The following is a 10,129-nucleotide window of genomic DNA, read 5'->3' as shown; positions in this document are numbered from 1 at the left end:
ATCACAGCGGGGCTCCCTCCTGGGTACCACCCCGGGGGACACTCTCTGTCTCCCCGTGGGGTTTGGGGACCAGGGTGACACCCCTGCGCAGCAGCCCCCGCCTGTCCTGCGGCACTGAGCCTGGGCAGGATGTGGCCCCAGCGTGACTCCCTGCCTCCCTCCCCCAGATGTCCCCAAGGCCCCCGAGCTCCGGGGTGACAGCGATGGCCCCCGCCGGGGCTCCCTCTGTGACCGGCACTGCGCTGCCATCAACAACGTCCAAGGTGATGTGGGTGACCTAGGCTGCCACCTGCACCGTCCCCGTGTGCCCCCAGGTAGGTTGGCCACGGGATGGGACATGCATGGGGTTCCAGGGGGGTTCCACACCCCCTGCCACCCCCTGTCACCCCCTGTCTCGCCCACAGCCATGTCCCCCTCATCCTGCTGCCAGCAGCACTTGGATGAGGTCTGCGAGAGTTGCGTGGTGAAAACCACCCTGACAGCTGAAAATGTTGTGGAGGCCAACAAGCTCTCCAACAACTACAAGGTGGGTGCCTGTGGTGTGGGTGGGGGCACCCATGGGTGCTCCTGGGTGGCTGTAATGGGTTTTCCTTTTCTCTCCCGCCTTAAAAAAACCAAAAATCTCTGCAGTTTGGCTTCAAGAAATGGAAGAGCCACGTGACGGCGCGGCCCTGGGAGGACCGGTCGGAGATCGTCAAGGAGCTCTACTCCGACCTCAACGTCATCCGGGGCTCCAGCGGTGGGTGGCCTTGGGGACAGTCCTGTGAGGTGGCAGCAGGGATTTGGGCTGCTGCAGGTGACAATGGTCCCATCTGGTGCCTCCCCTCCTTCAGGGTCCACTGTGACATGCGGGAATGTCCTCTACCTGCTGCTCTTCGGCTGGTGGCTCTCGCTCCTCTACGTCCTCGTGGCTGCAATGATGTTCATCACCATTGTGGGGGCTCCTTATGGTGAGTCCCAAATTTGGGAGCCCCATGTAAAGGGCTGGGTGAGCTGTGGGTTTCCTGGCTGAGCCCAAAATGGCACCAATGGGTTCTGGGGCCTCCTGAGTCCTTTCTCTGTGGAGCGGCCCTGTAGCTGGAGGGGACATGTGTGTCCCCAACAGAGCTGATGCTCGTGTCCCCACAGGGTGGCTCTGCTGGGACCTGGCTGGGTATTTCCTCTGGCCCTTTGGCAAAGTGATCCAGAAAGTGGAGGTAACGGCGTGCCCTGAATTGGGACCCCACTGGGGGATAAACTGGGGTGTCCTGTGCCGCATCCTGACACCCCTCTGTCTCCCCCAGGTCCCCAAATCCCGCCAGGTGCTGGGTGCATGTGAGGCCAGTGCAGGGGAGAGCTCAGCCCTGCTCGGTGGCCCCGTGCCACGCCGCTGGCGTCCACAGTGCTGGGCAGACACTGGATACTGGGTGAGCCCCACACTGGACACGGTGACACCTCCTTCCTGCACATGGGCACCCCGGGAGCCCCCCATCACGATGGGGATAGCACCCATGGGTGCCTCTGCTCCTCTGGGGTGGGTGTTTTGGGGGGACAAACCCTAAAGGTGGCCACCCATTCGCAGCAGCGTGCCAGCACCGTGATGTGGCTGAGCCTGGGCTACCCAGCGCTGGCACTGGCCCACGGGCTGGTGTGCGTCACCGCGTGGCTCTTCATTGTCCTCATCCCCGTGGCCAAGCTGAGCGCCCGCACTGCCACCCGCGTCCTGCTGCTGCCCCCGGAGCGGGTGCTCATCCGGCGCCTGAAGATGGTGGGTGCCTCTGTGTGGGGGTGAGGGTCCCACACCTGGTCTCAGGGTGGATTTTGGGGTGGGGGGTGTGTGCTCGGAGCAGTGTCACCCACTTGTTCCTCTGCAGACGGAGGTGCCACTGGAGGGGGAGGTGATCCTGTGCTGCTACCGTGCCGTCAACCCCTACTACTACAAATATGCTGTGGACGGCATCAACGTCTTCGCTGTCAGTATCCTTTCTTGGGCTGGAGGGGAAGAGGGTGGGGAGGTGGCCCCAAATTCCACCCTACCTCTGTCACCTCCTTGACTGGCCACCCTAGACCTGCTGCCGCTAGTGCTGGTGACACTGGTGCTGGGCTACGTGGACAGCCACAACCGCCTGACCAGCTCCCCCATCAAGTTCACGTTGGCCCTGCTCTCCATCATGCCTCTCTCCTACTACATCGGGATGGCCATCGCCAGGTGAGCAGTGATGGAGGGGGGACACTCGGTGGCAATGTGGGGACACATGCCAGCCCCGCTGATGCCCTCCTTCTCCTCCAGCATCTCAGCCCAGAGCAACTTTGCGGTGGGAGCGGTGGTGAACGCCACGTTCGGCTCCATCACGGAGCTGACCTTCTACATCACGGCCCTCATCAAGGGCTCGCGCGAGGGCAACCGCTGCTACGCTGAGATCGTCAAGTCGGCGTTGACGGGGACGCTGGTGGGCTGCGTCCTCTTTGTCCCGGTGAGATGGGGTGGCACTCATGGCACGAGAGAGCCCGGTCTCCGCAGAGAGCCAGGAGGATGCTGTGAGCAAAGCACTGATGGGGATTTTTTTGGGGGGGGGCTTTCTCCATCCCCAAGGGTCTGTGTATGGTGATTGGGGGCATCCGGCACCAGGAGCAACGGTTCAACAGCCGCTCAGCGGGTGTCAGCTCAGCCCTGCTCTTCCTCTCTGTGGGAGGTGAGTTGGGGACAGGGGCGTCCCCAAGGTTTGGGGGGGTTCCCACCAGTGTGGGCACCCACGCCATGGTCCCTCCATCCCCGCAGGTGTCTTTGCCCCAACGCTCTTCTCCAAGGTGTATGGGAAGCTGGTGTGCGGCGAGTGCCACAACATCACCCAGAACCCGCTGGGCCACTACCTCTGCCACAACTGTCACTTTGACCTGGTGAGCGGGGACACGGACCCCCGGCTGCTGGGGTCTGGAGCTGGGGATGCTCTGAGCCCACCTGGCTCCTGCTCTTGGTGGTGATGGTGGGGCTGTCCCTTGTCCCTGCATCCCTGTTGACAGCCTTGCTCTGTCTGCAGATGGAGAACAACGGCACCCTCTACTACAGTCATGTCCAGTAAGTGTCTGCTGGGGTGGGGACAGGGTTGTCCCCACAGCAGGGTGGCACCTCCCAGGCTGGGTTGGGGCCCCACATCCCTCCCAGGTCCCCTTTCTGCCCCCCCTGAAGGGCTCTGACCCTGCACTCCCATCTCTTCCATCCCCAACCGGTGCAGGGGACCCCTGTGGGGTCTTCACACCAGACCCCAATGGCACTGAACATGTCACCTGTGTCCCCCAGACCCCTGGTGTACACAGTGTCCCTCCTGCTTCCTGCTGCCTACCTCATTGGCCTCTTCTTCACCTTGAAAACTCACTCGCACATCTACGACATCCACATCAGTGACTGTCACAGTGAGTGTCCCCAAACCGTGGGATGTCCTGGCTGTGGGGCTGGCTCTTCTTGCTGCCCTGGGGTGTCCCACCATGTCTCTGCTTTTCCCCCAGTGCCTGGCCACCACCACAGCGCTGTGGTCCACTGGTCTCGCTGGCGGGCCCTGGTCATCCTGCTACTCTCCACCCTCTGTATGTCAGCCTGTGCTGACCTGGCCACAGAGCACATCAGCCCCATCCTCACCAACTCCACCATCTCACAGGTGAGCATGGAGATGGTGGTGAGCCAGGTTTGGGTGGCCCTTGGGACCAAGATGTGCCCTCCAGGGATGGGAACCTGCCCTGGCTGTGGGGTTGAGTCCCAAAAGCTGAGGGAAAGATGCTGAGATGCTCCATGCACTGAGGAGCCTGGTTGCCCGCAGCTTGGATGTGGTCAGGATCAGGCCATACACGTGTCCTGATGTCAACTCTTCCCCACAGTACTTCATCGGTGTCACTGTGCTGGCAATGGTGCCTGAGCTGCCAGAGATCGTCAATGGCATCCAGTTTGCCCTGCAGAACAACCTGAGCTTGAGGTGAGATGGCTCAAAGGATGGGTTTTGGGGCGTCTTCCTCCAGCGTGGTCCCCATGCCCGGTCCCACTGTGCCTTGGTGCCAGTGATGGGCTGCCCAGCTTCATGCCACTGGTGGGTCAGATCCCTGCCAATTTTCCCTCAAGAGGACTTAAAGCCACCCAAAAAATGGGGCCAGAACCAGATTGGGCTGCATGGTTTGGTTCCCCAAGGTGGGTTTTTTCTTGCCCCAAGCTGAGCAGCCCAAGGGCTGCCGGAGACATGGTGCTTGGCAGCTCTTTAAGTTCTCCTTCCTCCCCAGCATCGAGATTGGGAACTGCATTGCTGTCCAGGTCTGCATGCTCCAGATCCCCATCCTGGTGCTCTTCACAATCTTCTACGTGAGTAGCCCCAGGACAGCCCCTGGGGTGACCTCCCGCAGCAGGGTTGGGGACACAGACAGCACTCCATGACACATGGCAAGGGCACAGTTGCTGTCCCCAGTGTGTCTGCTCCCCTGCTCAGTGCAGGGGAAAGTGGGGTCAGATGTCTCCTACCTTGGTTAATGGTGTCCCCAGCCCTAGGGACATGCGGCAGAGCGTGTTTAAGGGGTGACATGCAAGCCCCAAACCACACTTGGTGCAGGGCTGTCCTGGTTGGCCATAAACCCCAAATCCTCTCTACCTTGCAGCCAACCAACTTCACACTTGTCTTCAGCGACCTCCATGTCTACGCCAGCATGTTCAGCGTGGTGCTCATGAACTACATCTTCATGGATGGCAAATGTGACTACTTCCAAGGTGACTGCTCACCTCTGAGGCTGCTGTAGGGCTTGGTGTACCCACCTTCCCTGTGCTGACGGGCTGGTGGGGCTCCTGGAGACAGCCCTGGGGTCAACTGCTTGGCATGCTCTTGGCATGTGGTGGCTTGAGCAATTCTGTGGTCTTGGTTGACCATCTTGGAGGTGCCAGAGCTGCCACGCTACAGCAGCTCCAAAGGGACCATTGCCTTTTCACCCTTAAGAGGGAGTTTTAAACCCCTTTTGATTGAAATTTTGTGGAGGACCATGAAAGTTCTCTACAGTGGGCTAGTCCAGACCACCCCACAAGGTCTTAAAAGTAACCCTCCTTGCTCCGGGGAGTAAGCCCCTCCAACCTGCTCTATCTGCCCTAGGCACGGTGCTGGTGATGGTCTACTTCATCCTCCTGGCCGTGTATTTCTTCGCCCCATCGCCCAGTGGTTGCTGAGGTTTGAACTCTTTCTCCAACCCTACCATTGGGGTCAGCACTCGTCGGGGTGTTACCCGGTGTCTCAGGGACTCGGCCAGGCTGGCTCCAGTCCAGAAGCATCATTTGCTGAAGTTCCTGCTGCTCCCCTGGTGGAGTGTCAATAGGGCTTCAGTGATGGGAAGGGTGGTGGCCAGAGAAGCACTCCTGAACCAAGAAGGAACCTCAATGCCAGAGCACTTCATGGAGGTATTTCCAGCCCATGCGTGTGTGGCTGGGAGGAAAATTGTCCTCAGTGGAGGGTCTTGAAGGGGGTCTCCATGTGGTCTTGAGGATAGACCCCTCCCTTGGGACATTTTGCACTGGGAAAAGGTGCCTGAGAGGAGCTTCCTGCCCTTCCAGGCAGTGGGTGATCCCGGGCCTGGAAGGGACTTGGGTCTGGGGATCACACAGGGCTTCTTGATGGTACTAGAAATGCACCAAAAAGTATTTTTCAGCTGTTTTGTCATTAAAGCAGTTTTGTACAAATCAAAACCAAGCTCGTTTCTCCTTAAACGAGCCTTTAGTTGCTTCTCCAGGCCCACCACCCAGGTTAGCAATGGTCTTGGCTCTTGACGTGGTGGGTGTTGGGTAAGCCAGCAATGGCTCAGTTGGAGCCAGCGTCCCTGGGAGTGGAGCAGGACAGCGCTCAATGTCCTGTCACAGCACCAGAGCAGATGGCAGGGGTGTTCCACCACCGTGCCATGGGGACAGAGCCAGCAGTGAGGTGGCTGTGGGCTCCAGCTTTTTCCATGACCCTCCCTAAGCTCCAGCTCTTGGCTTCCAGCCTAGTCTTGCCTGACTGTCCAGGGTTGTCCTTGCTCAGAGGTCTTGAACAGGCCCCTAAGAAGGGTTCAGGGATGTCCCTGGTGCCATTTGCAGGGTATGAAGTGTGACATGCCAGGGACCGGCTCATCTCCCTTGGCAAAGGAAAATGCCAGTGGGTGAGGTGACAGGACAAAGTGGGTGGCTTGGACTGATTTATTATCAGAGCTTTAAGAAAAAACAAAACAAAAAAACCCCCACAAACCCAAAAAACCCCAACCAAACCAAAAAACTACCCCAAAAGCAGAACACTTGACAGATACATAAACAGAGGCCCTGCGGCTCCTGTGCCCCTTCTCCCTCCCCAGCCCCACGGGGATGTACTTTAACATAAAAACAAAGGAGGGGAGCGCTGCTCCCAGCCTGCAACGTGAAGGTTGGGACTCCAAGAGGTCCCATAGGCGATGGAGAAACAGGACCAGACTTCAAACAGCCCAGAGTCAGGCAGGCAGCAGCCTGGGATCCCCCTCCTTCCCAGAGGAAGGCAGCTCCTCGTTAGCAATTAATGATGCTGCTTTATCAAGCTTTTTTTTTTTTGTTTGTTTTCCTAGTCTAGCATCAGTATGGACAATCCTGCTGTCATTAACAGAGACATTTGGGAAGATTCCTGGGCAAGTAAGCAGAGGTGGCTGATGGCAGCAGATGGGCTCAACAGTGCAGGGCAGTAAGAGATGGAAAAGGTGTGGGATGGGAGGCCAGAAGATGATGTTATCAAGCAGGTTCTCCTACATCTCCTCTGAGGCTGAACAGAGAACATCTACCCTGAGGTGAGGGATGTTTGGGATTTCTCCTGGAGCCAGAGCCAGCCTTCGTGTTTGGGAAAGTGTGGTAGGGCCAGCACTGTGGGTTCCTTCCCCAGCGCCCTGCTCTGCAGCAGGATGAGCCCAGCAGTGGCTCCTGGTGGCTGTAAGGATGCCCTGAGCTGCTCTGCTTGGTGCTGGGAGCAAGGGTAAGTCATTGGGTGAAGGTAACAGGGCTGTCCCAACAAAACCCTCTTCTGAGATGCCTTTCTCTGTCTTGGTGTGACCTGTCCCCATCCCGGGCAGCACTACAGATGATCATAGAATCATTTAGGTTGGAAAAGACCTTCAAGATCATCAAGCCCAACCATTCCCCTAACCCTGTCATCCCACCACTAAACCCTGTCCCTAAGCACCTCGTCTGCTCAGCTTTTAAATCCCTCCAGGGATGGGGACTCAGACACTTCCCTGGACAGCCTCTTCCACTGCTTGAACTCCTCTTCCCTCCATCAGTTACTGAACCTGAATCCTTTCCCTCTGCCTTGGCAATCAAGGCCCTGCCTTGGCAGAGGCAGTAATGCTGCTCTTTTGCTTTCACGTATGGAATTGCACAGAGGGAATTAACTTGCCCTTGAACGGCGGAAAAGGGAGGAACCAGTACTTGAGCATCATGGGGGCTGGGGGGGGGAAGACAAGCAGGAGATGGAGCAAGAAAAGCCTGGAGCCATATATCCTTAAAGCTCTGCACCCCAGAGTGAAGCCTCTGCCACCGTGAGGCAGTGAGAGGCTTTATCAGCCAAAACCTATGCAGTAGGCTAGCAGCAACTCCAGCAAACCCTCAAAAGGGAGCTGTGAGCTTTCACAGAATCACAGAACTGCAAGGGTTGGCAGGGCCCTCTGGAGTTCACCCAGCAGGATGCCCCCTGCCCAAGCAGGCTCACCCAGAGCAGGGGGCACAGGACAGTGTCCAGGCGGGGTTGAGTATCTCCAGAGGAGACTCCACAGCCCCCTGGGCAGCCTGGGCCAGGGCTCTGTCACCCTCAAAGTCAACAAGTTCTTCCTCACATTCAACTGGAACCTCTTCTGCTTCAGGTTGTGCCCATGGCCCCTTGTCCTGGCGCTGGGCACCACTGGGAAGAGTCTGGCTCCATCCTCCTGACCCCCACCCTTGAGATATTTGTAGGTGGTGATGAGATCCCCTCTCAGCCTTCTCTTCTCCAGGCTGAACAAGCCCAGCTCCCTCAGCCTTTCCTCGTAAGGGAGAAGCTCCAGTCCTCTTACCATCCTTGTTGCCCTCCTCTGGACTCTCTCTAGGAGTTGTAGTGCTTAAAACAAGTAATCGGTTTTAGGAAGAGCAGCCTCCAAGACCTTGTGCCCATTGTGCAGCAGCTGCCCCAGGTTACTGGGAGGGGAAAGGTCCCTGGAAATGCCCATCAGTGGAGTTTTATCAGCAAAAGCAAGTCCCTGGGCCTTTACTCTGCAGGGCTCTTGACCATGTTCCTGTAAGTCTTGTGTGCTGGGAACACACCACAGCTGTGTTGGAGAGGTGAAACCAGGTCCAGGCCATTAGTGGAGGGCACAGGCAGGGTCTGAGTTTGCACCTTCAGTGGTCTGGGGACATCAAGGGCACTATTGTCCTGCCTGGGTGGCTGAACATGTTCCAGGTCAGGATTTGAAGCTAACATTAAGTGATAGCGTTACAGGTGTTGGTATGGAGCTAGGCTGAGGCCAGATGTGCCCTAGATCAACACCCACCACCTTCTTCCCTGTGTTCACATCAGGGGGAAGGTTCCTGGCTGCCCCATGCAGAAGGCTGCCAGAGCAAGGAAGACACAAGAGCTTAAGGAATCTGCTTCATCAGCAATCCAGGTGTGGATGGTTTTAATAGGGCCTTGGTGATGATGGGAGATGCTCTTTAAAGCAGGTAAGGAAAGAACCAGCTCGTATATGACCAGGCTGTTCCAGTACAAAGGCCCCAGCAGAACTGGAGCCCAAAAGGCAAAGATTAAATGCAGACATTCAGCCTCTGCAAGAAGAGGCAAAAGCCACCGAGTTCAGGCCAGAAGAGGGAGCTGGAGAAAAGGCCCATTGGTGCAACACGGTCCTACAGAAGAGGACACCAGAAGCCAGGGGCAGGAGAGCAGGTAGCCCTTCCCCAGCCCACAGGTGCCACCAAGGTCTAGGAGTCAACCCCTGAGCCAGGAGCAGTGGGATGCTGGAGCAAGCAACCAGGGAGGCTTGGAAGGTGTTGAAAGAGGATGGTAATGCTCGCCAGGAGCAAAGCCTTTCTGCCCCACAGGTTCTTGGTTAGAAGCCATCCCCAACACAGAGCTGGGGTCTGTGAAAGCCATGCAGCACAGCGAAGGTCCCCTGCCCTGTGAGCTACAAGTTCTGCAAAGGTACAATGAAGGGGGGGCAGATCCAACAGAGCTGCAGGCAGCTGCCACCACTTTCTGTGGCCCAAAGCACCAGAGAATGCTCCAGCTCTGCCACCCAACCTTTATTTTTCTGGGCCTTGGGGGAAAAAAGCAGCAACTGAAGCTACAGAAGGGGGAAGAAAATCTATTCCCAAGAACAGGAGAAGTTAACCTTGAGGCAAGTGGTAATGTTCCAGCTGAATGCTGTGGGGTGGGTGTTCTCTAAGAGGGGTAGCAGTGACTGGATGAGCCAGTTGTTCAGATTAACCACGTGAATACAATGCTATGGTTTATTTAAACATAAATGCAATCTCTTAAAAAGAAACTAAAACCCCAGAGTCTAACCCTTGCCACTGATGTTGGAAGGGAAAGGTACTAAGAAAAACTGATTTAAAAAAAAAAGGCACTTAAAAAATGGTCTTCTGATGAAAAGGATTTTGCACCAACCTGACGCCAGCCAAGTGGAGCTGCTCAGAATGTGCTGGCCACTTACACGTGGCCTCTAGAGCAAATTTCACAGGGTATGAAGCACAGCAAGATGAGACAGACAGCCCTTCCTCTCATGCCTGCGTGGAGACGATCACTGCTCACAGCGAGAGGGATGTTCCCTCTCCCCTTTTTTTTTGATGCTGTGTTTCCTGGGATGAGCGATCCATGAGTTTCCGAGGACCCGCATTAAAACCACATGCAGCACGAACACGCTCCCACCCCTGGAGGAACACGAAGCTAACTGGGAAAAGGCCGAGGTGTGACGTGTGGGAGGAAGGAAAACAAAAATCTTACAGGTGCACCTTAGAGTCGGATGCTGATACCCAGGGTTGAGTTGGCACTGGGTACGACACGCTGCAGGTTAAACAGCAGCTCTGAAATCTACAGGGCCAATTTTTGCTGTTAGCTTGTTCAGAGCACAACGTGAGCAGAAAAGGTTAAAAAAGCTTCAGCAAAACCTTTTCCCTCCCCTC

General features: G+C 56.7%; 1 protein-coding gene across 1 annotated transcript in view; it reads left to right on the top strand.

The window, feature by feature from the left end:
• LOC104123456 (putative cation exchanger C521.04c) overlaps positions 1 to 5,167 on the top strand; it is a 5,928-nt gene extending 761 nt beyond the window's left edge. The window contains exons 2-20 of the mRNA XM_009635707.1: positions 168 to 314; positions 405 to 526; positions 631 to 739; positions 834 to 950; positions 1,129 to 1,196; positions 1,284 to 1,406; positions 1,562 to 1,747; positions 1,854 to 1,956; positions 2,047 to 2,188; positions 2,270 to 2,453; positions 2,573 to 2,672; positions 2,759 to 2,877; positions 3,018 to 3,055; positions 3,278 to 3,390; positions 3,484 to 3,632; positions 3,850 to 3,944; positions 4,243 to 4,321; positions 4,612 to 4,720; positions 5,094 to 5,167. Of these exons, the coding sequence (XP_009634002.1) occupies positions 168 to 314; positions 405 to 526; positions 631 to 739; positions 834 to 950; positions 1,129 to 1,196; positions 1,284 to 1,406; positions 1,562 to 1,747; positions 1,854 to 1,956; positions 2,047 to 2,188; positions 2,270 to 2,453; positions 2,573 to 2,672; positions 2,759 to 2,877; positions 3,018 to 3,055; positions 3,278 to 3,390; positions 3,484 to 3,632; positions 3,850 to 3,944; positions 4,243 to 4,321; positions 4,612 to 4,720; positions 5,094 to 5,167 (2,177 nt within the window). The remainder of the gene's footprint in view (positions 1 to 167; positions 315 to 404; positions 527 to 630; positions 740 to 833; positions 951 to 1,128; positions 1,197 to 1,283; positions 1,407 to 1,561; positions 1,748 to 1,853; positions 1,957 to 2,046; positions 2,189 to 2,269; positions 2,454 to 2,572; positions 2,673 to 2,758; positions 2,878 to 3,017; positions 3,056 to 3,277; positions 3,391 to 3,483; positions 3,633 to 3,849; positions 3,945 to 4,242; positions 4,322 to 4,611; positions 4,721 to 5,093) is intronic.
• Positions 5,168 to 10,129: the final 4,962 nt, after the last annotated feature.

This window comes from Egretta garzetta, unplaced genomic scaffold (assembly GCF_000687185.1).
Source record: "Egretta garzetta isolate BGI_Z169 unplaced genomic scaffold, ASM68718v1 scaffold733, whole genome shotgun sequence".
Lineage (NCBI taxonomy): Eukaryota > Metazoa > Chordata > Aves > Pelecaniformes > Ardeidae > Egretta > Egretta garzetta.
This window is presented reverse-complemented; position numbering and strand designations above follow the sequence as displayed.